General features: G+C 45.2%; 1 protein-coding gene across 1 annotated transcript in view; it reads left to right on the forward strand.

Annotated features, from left to right (window-relative positions):
- The window catches only part of TRIM25 (tripartite motif containing 25), a 30,506-nt gene extending 16,034 nt beyond the window's left edge, over positions 1-14,472 (forward strand). Inside the window, exons 3-8 of the mRNA XM_006833643.1 lie at positions 518-751; positions 3,143-3,314; positions 9,512-9,565; positions 13,120-13,191; positions 13,273-13,362; positions 13,943-14,472. Of these exons, the coding sequence (XP_006833706.1) occupies positions 518-751; positions 3,143-3,314; positions 9,512-9,565; positions 13,120-13,191; positions 13,273-13,362; positions 13,943-14,472 (1,152 nt within the window). The remainder of the gene's footprint in view (positions 1-517; positions 752-3,142; positions 3,315-9,511; positions 9,566-13,119; positions 13,192-13,272; positions 13,363-13,942) is intronic.
- Positions 14,473-17,948: the final 3,476 nt, after the last annotated feature.

A 17,948-nucleotide genomic window follows, 5' to 3' on the forward strand; every position in this document is an offset into this window, starting at 1 on the left:
CTTCCTAGTTCATCTTAGATTGAAAACTCCACTGACACCTGCTCAGCATCACAGCCACACCTAAGCCTCCACTAATAGATGGGTGGTGGGTGCCCATGAGCCTCATTGGCTGAGGATCAAACCCAAGTTTCTAACGCTGAGCCGTCAGTGCCCCCTCAAATTTGCTAGATATTGCCAAATTGCCTCCCAAAGTGTTTTTACCACTTTGTATTGCTTATCAAAAGGAGCTCTGGTAGCGTATTAGTTACGAATTGGACTGCTAATCTCACAGTCAGCAGTTCGAAACTACCAGCTGTTCCGCGGGAGAAAGATGAGGCTTTCTGCTCCCATAAAGATTTACAGTTTGGGGAGAGGGTCGCTATGAGTCAGAACTGACTCCATGGCACATAACAACAACATTCTTATCAAGTACAAAATAGAGTTCCCTTGGCTCCTTGTCTTACCAACACTTGGTACTGCAAGTGTAGCCTTCAGCCAGTGTGATGATGCCCTCTTTTCTCATCTTGACCCTCTGTAGGAGATAGTGAACAGGAAGATTGATGTGATCCGACAAGAATACATGGAGGTGAAAGCTTTCATTGATGCCACAGAGGCCAATTCTATACGGAAGATAAAGGAAGAGGAGAAGAGGGTCAGCAATAAGTTTGACAACATTTTCCAGATCCTCCTCAAGAAGAAGAATGAGATCCAGACACTGAAGGAGGAGATCGAAGCTGCCCTGACTAAAGGAGACGAGTTTGAGTTTCTGGAGGTGGGTCTTAGTGAAGACAGTCAGTGTTGTTGAGTATGTCCTCTGCCTCGCATCATGAGTTTAATATAGGGAGTTGGGTCTGTACGAAGTCATTGGAAGCTGCCTCATCTCTAAGGTGCGTAACAACTTACCATTAATGTGGGGGCTTAAACCAGTGATCGTTTATTATCTCTCTGATCCTGTGGCTCAGGATTCTGGGTATGGCTTAGCGGGTTGTCTACCTAAGGTCTCATAGGGCTGCAATCTGGGTGTCGCCTGAACTAAGAACTTAGGCTCCTTTTCCAAGCTCATGAAACTGTTGGCAGAATTTAGTTTCTTGCAGTTGTAGATCTGAGGTTCTGCTTCTTGTTGAGAACTGAGGTTCTCAGCTCATGGAGGCCCTGCAACTCTTGCCACATGTCCCTCTCCTAAAGGAAAATTGTTCCCTTTGAGAAGGCTTAGACCCTCTCTTAAGTGAGGCCCACCCAGGATGCTCACCTTACTGATGAACTCAAAATCAGTTGATTTGACCTTAATCACACCTGCAAAATTCCTTCACCTAACCTAACCATGGGAGTGGTATTTCATTGTATTTATAGATAAAGGGGGATGTGTACCACTCACCTCTACCATCTTCTGCTTACTCTTCTTCCACTAATGTCTTTCTAAGGCATGGATTCCCTCTGCTACCCCTCGTCTGTTCTGATTTCTTGTTTCTTAGCATGACCCACAAGAACCTTGGGGACTGGGCCAACTTTGCCAACAGTTTCATCTCTTGCCACCCAGCCCAGCAAAGGACTCATCATTCTGCACACACTGGGCATTGGTTGGGAATGCTGTTCTTTCTCCACATAGGGAATTCGTGTCCTTCTTCCCAAGCCAGCTCCAATGACAGTTTCCTGTTTCCCATTATACCATTAGTGGTGTCTCTGAGCATGCTACACAGTTTCCACTGTGGCATTCACGATGGTACTTATTTTCTTGTCTGTTTTGACTGTCAGTTCCTTTTGGGTGGAGACTAGGATCTTGGTGTGGCGCTGTGGGATAAAGCACTGGATCACAAGGTCGGCAGTTCAAACTCACCAGCCGCTCCTTGAAAACCCTATACAGGATCACTGTGAGTCGGAACCGACTCAACAGCATTTAACGACAGCAACAACAACATGCCTAGTGTGGTGATGTAGGATAAGCACTGGACTGCAAACCACAAGGTCAGTGGTTCAAACCCACCAGTCCCTCCTTGGAAACCCTATACATGGTCGCTATGATGAGTCAGAATTGACTTGAAGGCATTGAACAACAACCCCTTGTTGCTACCGTTTTCCTTCTTGCTAATTTGGTATCTGGCATGCAGGGAGTGTCTGATGAAGCCTATTGATGGAGTCCCCTGCTACTGTACCTCAAAGGCACAGTTTCTTTGCTCAGGTCCTGGGGAGAGTCCTAGAGGGACTGGGAACCTTCTCTTTCCCGTGCACTGGCTTCTTATCTGCCTAGCCTGGATGCCAGGAAGTTTTATCCCAAGTACTCATTCCTGTTTGTTGAACTAGCTGCCTTGAACTCTCTGGGAGGATTCTGAGTCCACATCCGGGTCTCTCTCTCTTTTTTTTTTTTTAATTAATTTTTTATTTTTAAAAATGTTTTATTGTGAATTATGTGATAGTTTACATGGGAGAATATTAGTTTTACATTCATCCTATCTTATATCGTTTCATTGTTATGGTTACAATCCTCTCCATGCATCATCAACCAACCAAAGGGTATGCACTACAAGCCTACCCCCCAGTACTCAGCACACAGCCCCTCTCCCTCTCTGTGTCTAAAATCCCCAGTTGCTCCATCTCTCCACGTCATCATCTCTGCCTCAATCTCAGGCATCACTGCTTCTTTGGGTAGGGTCCTGCTCTCGGCTCTTCTCCCTTGCACGTCTGGGTCTCTTGATATGCTTTGATGTAGTCTCCAAGTTTGAGACCAACTTCAAGACCCTCCCATACCATAGGATGTGTCCTGACTCAGTCCTGTATCCCTTTAGGGCCCCTGTCTGTCACCAGAACAAATATTTAGAGCTCTTCCTTGAGAGGTGGAGATGTACTTAGTCTCCTGTACTTTCCCAATCATAACTGGTGGAATGGAAAGAGCATCATTGTGGGTTTGGGAGACCTGCATCCCAAAGTCATCTTTGCCACTAATTGGCAGAGTTCTTTGCAGGCTACTTGTCATCTTTAAGCCTCAGCTTCCCCTTCCAGCTCCAGATCACTGTATTTTCAAGTGGTGCTTTAAACCCTGGTGACCTCTAGCCTTTCATATGAGAAGGTGATTGGACTTAGCACCCAATGACACAGGGAGACTTCTCCCTGGGTTCATGAGCCCAAGTCCTGGCTTCACAAGAGCTGCCTGTACTATTTGTTGTTCCAGAGAGCCTCAAAAGTTCAAGGGATCTCAACGAAGCCAGTCTACGTACCCAAGGTTGAGCTGAACCACGAGCTGATGAAGAGTGTCTATCAGGACACCGTAGACCTAAAAACTGAACTGAAGCAGCACGTCAGGCAGTCCCAGGAGAAGAAGCCTGAGGACTTCTCTAGTACAGGTGACCCTTGGCAACCCCCATGCTTCCCCGCTAGGGTTCTGGGAGCTGGATGGGTCCCTCAGTTTTCTTGAGGGAGGAATGGGGCAGAAGAGGGGGTATGCTAGGGATCCTGGGGGCCTGGCTTTCAAGGGCCCTGGGACATCCACCCTTCATTGGAGGTATTGGGGAGTCTTTGGCTCATCTTGACTTTAGAGTCGTCGCTAGAACATTTCAGGGGACTTGTGGTGATGGGTCTTTCAGGACAAGTTCTTAGGAGTGTGAGGTAGGCTGTGATGAGTTTTCAATAGAATTCAAGTTGTCAGTGTGTTTGGTGGGGAAATGACTAATTTTGGGTTGAGAGAGACCTGGAAATCCTTGGTGACACCCCTTTGCTTTTTTTTTTCATATATATATAATTTTCTATTTATTTTCTTGCAGGGTAGTTTTTCTTCAGCCTTTAAGGGCTCAATTCTTTACATGGGCTTTGGTGGCAGCCGTGGGGCAGCACCTGCAGGTCTAAGTCGGGGTGGGGGTGTTGGTCCTTCCGAGCTTCACGAGAACAGTTCCTGAGCACCTTGCTGTGAATGGCGGAGCTCACACAATAATGGAGTTTCACGTACAGCTTGGGAAGCTCATATGCATCGAAGGCACTCACTTTGGAAATATCCCTGACGGCTGCGGCCTCTGCTGTGTCTCGAATTACGAACTTCTTAATGGCCTTGTCTTTGGGCATGCATGGGCGCAGTTCGTGCAGCAAATAGGGTGCACGTGGCTGCAGCCCTTTGTGGCACGACCGTCATTTCTGTTTTCTTTGTCATCTTGGAAGCGAGGACCAGAGAGACACACAGAGAGAGAGGCCCCCTTTGCTTCTCCACAAATCCATTCCATCCTTGGAGTTTGCTTCTGAAACACCTCCTGACCCAATCCATTAGTTCTCAACCCAGCTGCCACCACCAGCCTATTCACAGTTAGCATTCAACTATGCCCACGACTGTGGCAACTTCCTGAATGTTCCCTCGGCATCTCCTCTTGCTGCAGTCAAAGAGCTTTTTTTGGAGGCCAATCTGATCTCCGGGGTCTGTTTCCCCTTCACAGCTCCTCCCTGCATCAGATTCTTGAGTCTGGCTTACAAGTTCCAAGGTGTTTCCTCACCTCTCTGTATTCAGTTCCTCAAATATGTCACAGGAATTTTTCATGCCCTCTTCCTTGGAGTCCTGGTGTGGCACTGTGGGTTAAGCACCAGACTGCAAAACCATGTGAACCGCAAGGTTGGTGGTTCAAGCTCACCAGCTGCTCCTTGGAAACCCTATACAGTGTCGCTGTGGGTCAGAACCGACTTGATGGCACTTAACAACAACTTCCTTGAGTGGTTGTGTGGCACTTAAGGCTAATGCATCAGACTGCAAAGTCATTTGAACTATAAAGTCAGTGATTCAGGCTCACCAGCTGCTCCTTGGAAACCCTATACAGGGTTGCTATGGGTTGGAATCGAATCAACGGCACTTAACAACAACAACAACTTCCATCTCCACCATTAACACCCGTCGAAGTTCAGCTGAAACGTTTCATTTCTCTGAAAGCCTCCCCTGTGTCTCCTCTGAGTTCTTATCCCTCTAGGGCCTTTTGTATACCTGCCATTTGGCGTGACTTTGAAACTCTTGTCTGTTTCTCGCAGCAGATTAAGGCAGCCTTTGTGTTTCTCATCTATATGTCTCCCTAGTGCTTGGCATAGAGCCTGGCACATGGAAACTATCTGTTGTGTAATTTGTGGAGTAGGCTTGAGTTTCTCCTTGGCAAAACAAGCATCCTTTCAGAAAATGCCTCTGGACCAGTTGTAGCAGGGCACGGCAGCACTGTGCTCCACATGTGAAAGTGCTTTGCAGAGGGTAAAGCTGTGCATAAATTGGCTACACATGTATTGCGCCCTCTACCACTCAGCTGTCAGTCGTACTGCAGTGGCTTGTGTGATGCTGGAAACTATGCCACTGGTATTTGAAATACCAGTGTGGGAGCCCATGGTGGACAGGTGTCATTGGTGCTTATAGACTAGGACTAGGAATAAGGAGAGGCGGACCACTTCTGGAAGGTTGGCCACTAAAAGCCGTATGACTATCAGTGGAACATTGTTTAACAGAGTGCTGGAAGACAATAAGCCCCTCAGGTTGGAAGGCACTCAAAATACAACCGGGGAAGGGCTGCCACCTCAAAGTAGAGTTGCCCTTAATGACATGGATGGAGCAAAGTTTTATGGAGCTCAGATCAAAATGAGATGAAACTGATGCAAACAATAATCAAAACATGGAATGTATGAAGTATGAGTCTAGGAAAATTGGAAGATGCCAGAAATGAAATGGAATACATAAATGTCAATATCCTAGGCATTAGTGAGCTGAAATGGACAAGTATTGGCTATTTTAAATCGTACAATCATATGATTTACTATGCTGGAAATGACAAATTCGAGAGGAATGGCATCACATTCGTCATCTAAAAGAACATTTCAGGATCTACCTTGAAGTACAGCGCTGTCTGTGATAGGACAATATCTGTACTGGTGTGGCACTGTAGGATAAGTGCTCGGCCCCAAGGTCTGTTTGACCACATGGTTGGTGGTTCAGTCTCACCAGATGCTCCTCGGAAACCCCATACAGGGTTGCTATGAGTCAGAACTGACTTGACGGCATTTCATAATAACAACACAAGGAAGACCAGTTAATATCACTGTTATTCAAATTTTTGTACCAACCACTAAAGCCAGTGATGATGAAATAAGACTACTACTGACTTCTTTGGTCTGAAATTGGTGAAACATGCAATCAAGATGTATTGACAATTACTGGTGATTGGAGTGTGAAAGTTGGAAAAAAGCAAGGAATGATCCATAGTTGGAAAATATGGCTTTGGTGGTAGAAATGATACAGGAGATTATATAATAGAATTTTGCAAGACCAATGAGATATTCATTACAAATGCTTTTTTCAACAACATAAACAGAGACTATATGCATGAACCTCACCAGATGGAATCAGATGGACTAGGTCTGTGTGAAAAGATAGTGGAAAAGCTCCATGTCAGCAGCAAAAACCGGGCCAAAGGCAGACTGTGAAACAGACCATCATATGCAAGTTCAGACTGAAGCTGAAGAGAATTAGAACAAGTCCACAAGAATCAAAATACAACTTTTGAGTGTATCCCATCTGAAGGAGCTCTGGTAGCATAGTGGTTACGACTTGGGCTGCAACCTCAAGGTCATCAGTTCAAAACTACAGCTGTTCCATGGGAGAAAGATGAGGCTTTCTGCTCCTGTAAAGATTTACAGCCTTGGAACCCTATATAGGGTCACTGTGAGTCGGAACCGACTCCATGGCACACCAGTACCACCACCATATCCCATCTGAATTTTGACACCATCTCAAGAACAGATTTGATGCGTTAAACACTAATGACTGAAGACCAGAGGAGTTGTGGGATGACATCAAGGACATCATATATGAAGAAAACAACATGTCATTAGAAAGACAAGAAAGAAAGAAAAAAACAAAACGGATGTCAGAAGAGACTGAAATTTGCTCATGAATGTAGAGAAGCTAAAGCAACTAGAGAAATAAGGAAGTGAAAGAGCTGAACAGAACATTTCTGAGAGCAGCTCCAGAAGACAAGGTCAAGTATTATAATGAAATGAGCAAAGACCTGGAGTTAGAAAACCAAAAGGGAAGAACACACTCAGCATTTCTCAAACGGGGAGAACTGAAGACAAAATTCAAGCCCCGGTGCAATATTGAAGGATTCTATGGGCACAATCCTGGCAGCATAGTGGTTATGTGCTGGGCTGCTAATCACGTAGTCAGCTATTAGAATCTACCATCTCCTCAACGGAGGAAAGATGAGACTTCATGCCCACATAAAGATTTGCTGCCTCAGAAATCCTACACAGGGTTGCTATGAGTTGGAACCGACTGAATAGCATATCACCACCACCATCACCATGGACCCAATAGAGTTTCAGTAAAGTGCTGTAGGATCAGCACTACACACTAACTACAAGGTTGGCAGTTCAAACCCATCAGCCGCTCCTCAGAAACCCTATACAGTGTTGCTATGGGTCGGAACCAACTTGACGGCACTTACCAACATTAGCACAATATTGAATGATGTAGGAAACATTACAAGAAGATGGAAGGAATACACAGAATCACTGAACCAAAAGAATTGGTTGATGGTCAACCATTTCAAGAGGAAGACACGATCAAGAATCAATGGTACTGAAGGAAGAAGTCCAAGCTTCACTAAAGGCTGTGGTGAAAAAACAAGGCTCCAAGAATTGATGGAATACAATTTGAAATGCTTCAACAAAATAATGTAGTGCAGGAGTTGCTCACTCATGTATGCCAAGAAATTTGAAGACAGTTCCCTGGCCAACTGATTGGAAGAGATCCATAATTCTGTCCATTTTAAAGAAAAGTGGCCCAACTGAATGCAGAAATCATTGAACAATATCATTGGTAACACATGCAAGTAAAAATTTGCTGAAAAACCATTGCAACAGTACGTCGACAGGTTGCTGCCAGAAATTCAAGTCAGATTCAGAAAAGGACATGGAATGAGGGATGTTATGCTGATGTCAGATGGATCTTGGATAAAAGCAGAAAGGATACCAGAAAGATGTTTACTTGTGTTTTATTGAGTATGCAAAGATTTCTGACTGTTTGGATCATTTAAAAAAAACTATGAAAAGCATTGTGAGGAATGGGAATTCCAGAATACTTCCTCATGCTTGTGAAGAGCCTGTACGTAGACCAAGAGGTAGTAGTAAAAGTTAGAACATAGCAATGGGATACTTTCTGGCTCAAAATCAGGAAATGTGTGCATCAGGATTTATCCTACCATACTTATTCAATCTGTATGCTAAACAAATAATTCTAGAAACTGACTTATATGAAGATGAATGTGGCATCAGGATTTCAGGAAGAATCATTAACAGCCCGTGATATGCAAGTTGATATAGCCTTGTTTGCTGTAAGTGAAGAGCATTTGAAATACTTAAGATCAAAGGCCACAGTCTTCAGTGTGGTTTGTAGTTCAATGTAAAGAAAATGAAAATCCTCACAAATTTGACCAAATAATAACATCATGTTAAATGGAGAAAAGATTGAAGTTTTTAAAGACTTCATTTTGTTTGGATCCCTAATCAATGCTCACGAAAGCAGTTGTCAAGAAATCAGATGATGCATATTGCCTTAGCAAATCTGCTGCTGCTACAAAAAAATACTCTTTAAAGTGTTGACGGGCAGCAAATATTCCACTTTGAGGACTAAAGAGCATCTAACTCAAGCCATGATATTTTCAATGCATGTGAAAGTTGGACTATGAATAAGGAAGACTGTAGAAAAATCAATGCATTTGAATTATAGTGTTGGTGAAGAATATTGAAAGTATCATGGACTGCCAGAAGAACAAATACATTTGTCTTGTAGTACAACCAGAATGCTCTTTAGAAGCAAGGATGTTGAGACTTTGTCTCACCTGCTTCGGACATGTCGTCAAGAGGGACCAATTCCTGGAGAAAGACACCAGGCTTGGTAAAGTGGAGGGTCAGTGAAAAAGAGGAAAACCCTTAACAAGATGGATTGACACAGTGGCTGCAAGAATGGACTCAAACATAACAACTATGAGGATGACAGAGGTCCAGGCAGTGTTTCATTGTGTTGCACATAGGGTTGTTATGAGTCGGAACCAACTCAATGGCACTTAACAACAGCAACAACGTATTTTGTCCTGCTGTGTTGTCGGTGATCCATGGTCTGGGGAAGGAGAAGGGAGAGAGAGAACAGTAGGAAAGAAATTAATGTTGATGGAATAAACAGGTTACTTGGTCTCATTTGGTGGCCATATCAGCCACGAGCAGGGTGGAATCATCCCTGTGTGCGCTTGGGAGAAACTGAGCTCAAGTCACCGTGCTGGGTAGTGATGGAGAAGAGACTTGATCCAGCTACATTCTGTGCTAGAGAAGAGAGGGAGCTCACCAAACTGGCCTTTCTATTGCCCTCTTGTAGTTCTTGTAAATGACAGCTTGGGGAGACCAGCAGAAACGACTGTCTTATAATTATAAGACAGTCTTGGCAAAGTTGGCTGCCCACTCTTGGCAAAGTTGGCTGTTAGGGTTGGTGGTGGAAAAGCTGCCTAAATAAATTTTAAAATAGCCTTTTTCTTCGGCACAGGTGACCCTGGAGAGCATGCCCCAAACGTCAAGCCTAAGATGAAGAAGGCTCCAAGTAAGTAATCCTACCACTGTCTCCATGGCAGCAGCCCAGCTGTGTCTGGCACATGCTTGAATGAGATACTAACAGGTGTCCTTGCTCCTTCCAGGGGTGCAGGGGTGGGGCTAACCCATCCTAGGATACTGCCTCAGCTTGAGTGTCACCTGGAGGAAAATTGGCTATAGATCCCAGAGTGTGGAAGTTGCAGAGGTTCCTCTGGGGCACTTAGGAGGGCTTGCCTTGGCATGTCTGGACTGTCTGGCACAGTTGAACCACCAACTTTTTTACTTATTTCCAGAACCAAGTCCTGGGACTTGTGCAGAGCCCCTTCGAGGTGGTTGATGGTGGTCCGTGATAAACAGAAGTCAAAGCTGGTCAGCAGCTCAGTGCTGTTGGCTTTAAGTTGTAATGTGCTTATGCTATTGCCGTGTTTATCAGCCTTTGTTTTGTTATCACTCTTCTTACTTTTGTAGACAATTTTTTTTCCCAATCACCTTCCCCAACAAGTTTAATGCCACAGATACACCATATAAGTGTACGTGTATGTCAAAAAGAGTTAAATTTTAGGGTTTCCCTAAAATGTAATTATGATTCCAAGGAGTGACTCTTACGCATCCTGGGTAATTGAGGTGGATGAGAGGACTCTAAGTTTTATTTGTTTTCAGTGTCAGGGTTGTCTTTAGCAGACAGATGTGTGGTATCAATCCCTGACTGGACTCCTTTCAGGGACTAGGGCACAGATGGAGGAAGGAGCACCCTCAGCTAAGTTAGAAAATATCCAGGGATGTTTTGAGTAAAAAGGAAGTGAAAGAGAAGGTGGAAAAATGCTGTAAATTTGCATCATGCTCAAGGGATAAAGCAGTTGCTGTGAAATCGGTGCTGCTTTGCTACGACTCCATGTCCGAGTAGAACTGTGCTCCACATGGTTTCCAGTGGTTGATGTTTTAGAAGTTGTGCTTCTTCTAACGTACCTGTGGATGTATGCCAACCTTGCAGTTAGTAGTCAAGAACTTAACCATTCATTCAACCTAAGAACTCCTCTCAAGGGATACTTCCCCTGATCGCCTTCCCACTACTGCCCAAAGTCACAAGCATTCTTCCTGGGAAGGAGCAGTGAATGGTGAGCCATCAGGAGGTCCACTCCTTAGCTAAGTAATGCCCTCCTGCCTCAACTCCATGTTTTGGGCCTGTTTATGGTCACAGGCCTTGGAAATAATTAGAACCAGGACTAAAGTGTACCGGACCCAAGCTATGGTATTTTCAATATCCTCATATGCATGTGAAAATTGGACAGTAAATAAGAAAGATGGTAGTAGTGTAGAAGAATCAGTGTATTTGAATTATGGTGTGAGTGAAAAAGTGGAAAGTACCATGACTGCCAGAAGAACAAACAAGTCTGTGTCAGAAGAAGGACAGCCAGAATGCTCCTGAGAAGTGAGGAAGGCGAGACTTTGTCTTGTATACTTTGGCTATGTTATTTGGAGGGGCCAGTCCCTGGAAAAGGACGTCTTGCTTGGAAAAGTGGAAGGTTAGCAAAAAAGAGGAATCCCCTCAATGAGATGGATTGACACAGTGTCAGCAACAATGGGCTATGACATAACAACAGTTGTGAGGATGTGCAGGACTGGGCAGTGTTTTGTTGTTGTGCAGAGGGTGACTATGAGTGGGAACTAACTCGATGGCACCTGGCAAAACAACATGTATTGAAAGTTGATAGATAGGAAAACCGTGAGTTAAGCTCAGGAATGAATTGAAAGTGACTCAACATAAGAAGACTGAGATGGGAACTGGATAAGGAGGACGTGGGCCAGTCCTAGTGTAGCTGTAACATTTAAGAGCTGTGGGAGCCAGGGAGGCTGCCTGTGCCCTATGCCAGCATCACAGTCTGTGACTCTCTGGGCAGATGGGAGTGGGCAGAGAGTGAAGACAACTCCTGAGGGAGTTTAGCTGTGGAGCGGGAGGAAGGAGTCACTTGGGGAGCATGTAGGGCCAAGAGAGGATCCAGTAGAGAAGGTGAAGCTAGTAAGAGAGAGCAGGGCATGGGTCCAAAATATCCCCTTTTCATTCTGATACAAACTTGAATGTATATCAGAGTTACCCTGGGAGGACACTGACCCTACCACCAGAGTGTCTGACTCAGATCAGAAGGTATGGGGTGGAGGGGAACCACAAGATTTGCATTTCTCAGAGTTTCCCATGGGATGCTGCTGCCGCTAGCTTGAGACCACCTTTTTTTTTTTTCCCCTAAGTTTTTATTGTGAATTGAGTGTTAGTTTACATGGGGGAACATCAGTTTTGTTTTGTTTTTCAATGTTTTATTGTGAATTATGTGATAGTTTACATGGGAGAACATTAGTTTTACATTCATCCTATCGTATATTGTTTCATTGCCATGGGTACAATCCCCTCCATGCATCATCAACCAACCAAAGGGTATACACTACAAGCCTACCCCCGGTTGTCAGCACACAGCCCCTCTCCCTCTCTGTGTCTAAAGTCCCCAGCTGCTCCATCTCTCCACATCATTGTCTCTGCCTCCATCTCAGGCATCATTGCTTTCTCTGGGTAGTGTCCTGCTCTCTGCTCCTCTCTCTTGATGGTCCCAGGAACTTCTGCTCCTAGGCTGAAAAGTTAATCACTCCCCTCCTTGCTACAAAATGTTTACTTTTATTCCAACCCTCACAAGCAGTCCTGATGATAATTATTCACTATTGTATCACAAGAGACCCATCCGCATTTCATTTCATCAGCCCTGTGTAGACAGATTGGATATTACTCAGTGGAGATTCTACCTTCCTTCACGTTGGGACCACACTTTGAAAAGCACCGTTGTAGTAAATTCAGTTCCCCAAGACTCTCATTTTGGATATTTTTACAGAACATTATTTGCTGACTCTACTTTTTGTTTTTGTTTTTGAAACTATAACTCACTTACAGTAAAAGATCTTAAATATACACTGAGAGAAATTTTATCAAAGTGTCTGCACATGTTACCATTGCCCAGAAAATTCCCTGAGGCTCCTTACCAGCTAGCCCCTCCCCCATAACCACTGATCTGATATCTGTTAGCATAGATTCATTTTGCCTATTGACGCCTTCCTTCTAATTTCAGATTAAAAAACCTCAACTTTATTTGGGCCATCAGACTCATACAAGTGGATATTATGGTATTTTGAAAAGTGCCCTTGTCTTGTAGTTTTCAGCTCTTCTAATTCTGAAAACTTTCTTTTTCAGAGGATGAAAAGAAACCCAAGAAACCCAGTAAGTTGCACATTTCTACATCTTTTTGTTTCTCTAGAACAGCCAAGCACAGAAGGAAATGCTGTCAGCAATAGTCAATCTGTCTTACCAGAGTTTTCTGGTAGGGTGATCTGTAAGGACAGGCAGGCCTGAGGTTGGAAGTATCAATGAATAAGATGACAGTAGCCCTACCTAGAGTAACCTGGGTGGCCTTGGCTACTCAGGTATGTTTGTGGACGTGGTTCTTGGAAATCAGCTTTGAAAGGAATCAAGGGTACTGAGTTATTCTGTGTCATGGTGTAAACTCACTTTACTCCTCCCTCCTCCAGTGGCTGCCTTTGCCTCGCCAAAGCCAAACAAGACTCCTGCCGTCAAACCACCAGAACCAGCTGGTCAAGAGGGTGAGTTCTTGTGGGCAAGAGGCAGAGGGGTTCCTACTCTGAGTTTATTCTGAAAACTCTTATTTCCTCTCCCCATTGTAGCCAAAGCTGCTGTCCCACAAGTGAATGCAATTTTCAAGGCCAAGGCACTGGAGGTCTTCTTAACCAAGTCCAGATCGGAGCTTCTAGAGTGTGAGTTGCTAGCTCTGCCTGGCTCCTTGCCCTTGACTCTGTCCACAGGTCCTGCTGGCTTCTGTGCTCAGCTACTCCCTTCAACTGCCCTCTACTTTGGTGCTTTCTTTTTTCATCAGTATTTGCCTTTCTTCACCTCCCTTCCTAGCCAGTTTAGACTTTCAAACAGTTCTTAGAATACCCCTCTTGCTGCCTAATCTGAATAACCCTCAGCCCTGGCTGATCCCAACACATCCCTTCTCTGGCCTGCACTGGTCTTCTGGGCTACACATTCCATAAGACCAGGCCCCAGGTCTTTCTGGCTTGTGGTTGTGTATCTTGCGCAGAATCCAGCATGAATCAGATGTTCAGGACATGGTTTTGGGTGGGTGAATGGACAGATGGATGACTGATAGATGAACAAGGGACTACCATGATGAATAGCTAAATGGACACATGTCTGGCAGGTTAATAGACTGAATGGATGGATAATGGATGAGTATTTGGATGGTGGGTGGATGCAATAAATGAACAGATAGTACTCATTGGGGAAAGGCTTAAAAGAGAGAGTACTTAGATCTTTTAATAACTCCTTTCTTAGATGCTGCTAAAGTCATTCTGGACTTCAACAGTGCCCACAATAAGGTGATTCTGTCAGAGAACTACACCACAGCTTCCGTGGCTGAGACCCCGAATAGCTACCGGCCACATCCTCAGAGGTTCACATACTGCTCGCAGGTGCTGGGCCTAAACTGCTACAAGAGAGGAGTCCACTACTGGGAGGTGGAGCTACAGAAGAACAACTTTTGCGGGGTGGGCATCTGTTATGGCACCATGGATCGGCAGGGCCCCGAGAGCCGGCTTGGCCGTAACAGCACTTCTTGGTGTGTGGAGTGGTTCAACACCAAGATCTCGGCCTGGCATAACAATGTGGAGAAAACCCTGCCTACCACCAAGGCCACGAAGATTGGCATCCTTCTCAACTGTGACTTTGGCTTTGTTATCTTCTTCGCTGTCTCCGACAAGATCCACCTGCTATACAAGTATAAGGTGGACTTTACTGAAGCTCTGTATCCAGCCTTCTGGCTGTTCTCTGTGGGGGCCACACTCTCCATCTGCCCCCTCGAGTAGGCAGGCCATGGGACATTCCTTCCAACTGCCTCTGGAGTGTTCCCAAGACTTAGAGAAAATGGAAGCCTCCTTGGAGAGTGTTGGAAGAAGAAGAAGATGAGGAGATGGGATCAAGGGAGGGATCTGGCCAGAATAGGGGTGGGTGTGATTTTTGTGTGTGTGTAGGAGAGGAAACATTTCTGACCTCCTGTTGTGTTGGTAGCCTCAGGGCAAGGTTGGACTGATAACTCTCCAGTCTGAATAGGGCTTTGCAGAGTAAAGCCATCAATCAAGGCTCCTTTCCTCCTTGGAGAACATCTACTGCCAGTCACCACAGGCTCTTTCTCAGACCACTTGATCCATGCTCCTTTGTTCTCTAGGATAGCTTTCAGATCTTGGTTTTTTGATTACCCTTTACAGGGTTAGTTAACTAACTCTATAGATCTATTTGAAAATCCCAAGTCACTGAATTTTGATAAGATCCACCTTCCTACTACCACACGTTGGAGTTGGGGTGAATACTGGGTGTCTTCTCTTATTCTCTGTGATCAAGGGAAGCTGTCCAACGGGTCTCCACCCTGAGCCAGAGCTTCTGAGATAAACATGTCCTTCATTTCCACTGGAAAACAGCCCTGCTTCCTTGCTTATCCTCAGCCTGTCGCCCCTTCTGTCGAGTTTAACTGTGTAATCTGAAAGGAACCTTTCAGTCTAAGACTTGAAACCAGCAACTGAATTGGCCTGCATGGACTTGGCGTATGATTCAAGGTCAAAGTGATCCAGGCCTTGCTGTAGCCAGAACTCCCACCTCTCACTCCCAAGTACAAAAGGCATCTCAACAGGGTGCTTTGGCTATGGCTACAAATCCTTGGTGGTGGTCTTTCAGCCCATAGCCTACGTTAAAGGGGCAAAGAACACTAACCAACAAGAGCAAACATTGCTTCTACCCTGAGCCTGGTTAACAAAAGTGTGGTGTGTTTGCTCTTTTGGATCATTTTGCCTTCTTACCAATAACCTACCCTCCAGGATTATGAACCATTGGTTGGATTGACAGATGTTGCTACTACTGTGGCTAACACAGTCAAGCAGACAAGCTAGTCATGATACATAAGTTCTCCTATCTTGGCGTGGTGCTGTGGGCTAATGTGTCAGACTGCAAAGTCGTTTCAACTGCAAGGTTGGTGGTTCAAGCTCACCAGCTGCTCCTTGGAAACCCTATACAGGGTCTCTGTGGGTCAGAATCGACTCAACAGCACTTAACAACAACAACAGCAACATCCTTGTGTGGCGCTGGACTGCTAACGGCAAGGTTGGTGGTTCAAACCTACCCTATAAAGGGTCGCTATAAGTCAGAATTGACTTGGCGGCACATAACAACAACAATCATACAGACGAGAGTGTGGCTGTTAAAGGGACCATACTAGGTCACCTACTGGGGGTGCCAAGCCATGGCCAAAAGGGATTTACAGCAGGCCCTGTGGAAAACAGCAGCATTCCTGCTTGTCCCTGGCCACAGGCTGCTGACCCAATGCTGGTCCCTGCTTGGTGTCAGAGACCTGTCTGTCACTGGCTGTATTCTCATGCTCCGTCTCCCATGTTTGATCCAATTCCAGATGTGCAGATCAGTCAAGCTGCAGGTCAGAAGGGCTTTAAGTATCAAGGAAGGGACAAGCTGAAGCAGAGGTGGGAACGTCGTGCCCATGGACCTTAATAAGGCCTGTGAAATCATTTGTTCTGGCCCTGCCCCCACAGTGCCAGCCATCACATTAGGGATGAGTTAATTCAATGTTTGACCAAAAAAAGGTTACTTTTTAAGCTGATAATTTTGTATGGTCCCGGGATGATGTTATAAATTTTGACAAAACAAGTTCTCCCCTCCCTGCCCAGCCCCGCTAAAGAGATCAGATGAGGGGCTGTAGTGTTTCTGTGCAGTGAAGATAACCACAGTCCACTAGCAGGAGCTGAGTGGACGGCAGGAATTCCCCCAGATCCTTAGATCCTGATGTTGTCAGGAGGTAAGTTCTCATCCCCAAAGTAGGAGGAATTTAACCTCTTGTTGGGGAATGAACTTGGATCAGACTCCTTGTAGTATGAAAAGAGAGGTTACCATTGGGGACGTAGGGACCCGCAAGACCCTGTCATACAGATATTTGAGGATTTAACACATCACAAGCTCTGTGCTAGTATTCCAAGGCACTCTGGCCAGGCTCTGTGTTGATTGGTCTTCTCCCAATAAGGATTTTCAATTCCTTGAGAGAGTGCCTTTGTAGAGAAGACAGGCTCCGCAATAGCAGCTGTGTGATTGCCAAACATTTTTTTCCTTTGCTGGTGGCAAGAAAAGTTCTTTGGTGATTCTTCTCTGCCATGAAAGGCAGTTTCTCTGCTGCTCTTCTGAAACCAATTCAGGCTTGTCTGAAGTTGGGCTTAGAGGGTGAGAATGCCAAAAGTGAACCCCATGGTTCTGCTGTGGCTCTCTTCTGCAGAAATGAGGACCAACAGGGCTCATCCTTGGAAGCATTCAGCTCACGGTAGAAAAGCATGAGTCTCGCTGCTTATAAGCAGCCAGCAGGTAGCCAAAGCAGAGCTCTGTGCAAGGTGGTCTGACGGGAGATGGAGGAGGATCCCTTGCTGTTTTGAAACCATTTTTTCTGTAACGGTCAGTCCTCACAGTACCTTGCCTTGCAGGCCATTGCACACCTCTAGAGTCCTAGAGTTGGAGGAATCTTTGCTTTCGTCTAACTTCATAGAGGATGACCCCACTCACTAACCTTGCCATCCATGGAGGTGATGCCTCCCAGGGCCTGCAGGGAAAATCCTGCTACTAGAGTCCTGGTGTGGCACTGTGGATGAACGCACTGGACTGCAAAGTTGGTTTGAACCGTAAGGTTGGCAGTTCAAACTCAACAGCCACTCCTTGGAAACCCTATATAGGGTCATTATAGGTCAGAACCAACTCTACAGCACTTAACAACAACAACAGAGTTCTGGTGTGGTGCTGTGGGTTAATGCGCTGGACTGCAAAGTTGCTTTGAACTGCAAGTTGGCGGTTCAAGCCCACCAGCTGCTCCTCCGAAACCCTATGCAGGGTTGCTATGGGTTGCAATCAACTCAATGGCATTTAACAACAACAAGGGATATGTCAGAAAGTCCCAGAAACACAAACATAAAGATGCTAACCCCAGGTCCAGTCACTCTGGCATAATAAACTCAAGGTCAAGGACAAGTTTTTATGTTATTCATGGTTGGCAGGTCATTTTCCATGGTTTAATTACTCTGAAATGGATCTCTGATTGATTAATAATACTGCCTCTGTTTGAGCTGTTGTTTCTTGAACTTATTTTTTAGAGTTGGTTTTTAAAAATAATTTTTGTTTTTAGGTGAACGTTTACCAAGAAAATTAGTTTCCCATTTGATAATGTGTGCATAAAGTGTCTCTTGACATTGACTGCGGGTTGGCGGCTCTCCCCAGTTCTGCCTGGGGCTTCCTGTTTCCTTCCATG

The sequence above is a fragment of the Chrysochloris asiatica genome, unplaced genomic scaffold, assembly GCF_000296735.1.
Source record: "Chrysochloris asiatica unplaced genomic scaffold, ChrAsi1.0 scaffold00007, whole genome shotgun sequence".
Taxonomy (NCBI): domain Eukaryota; kingdom Metazoa; phylum Chordata; class Mammalia; order Afrosoricida; family Chrysochloridae; genus Chrysochloris; species Chrysochloris asiatica.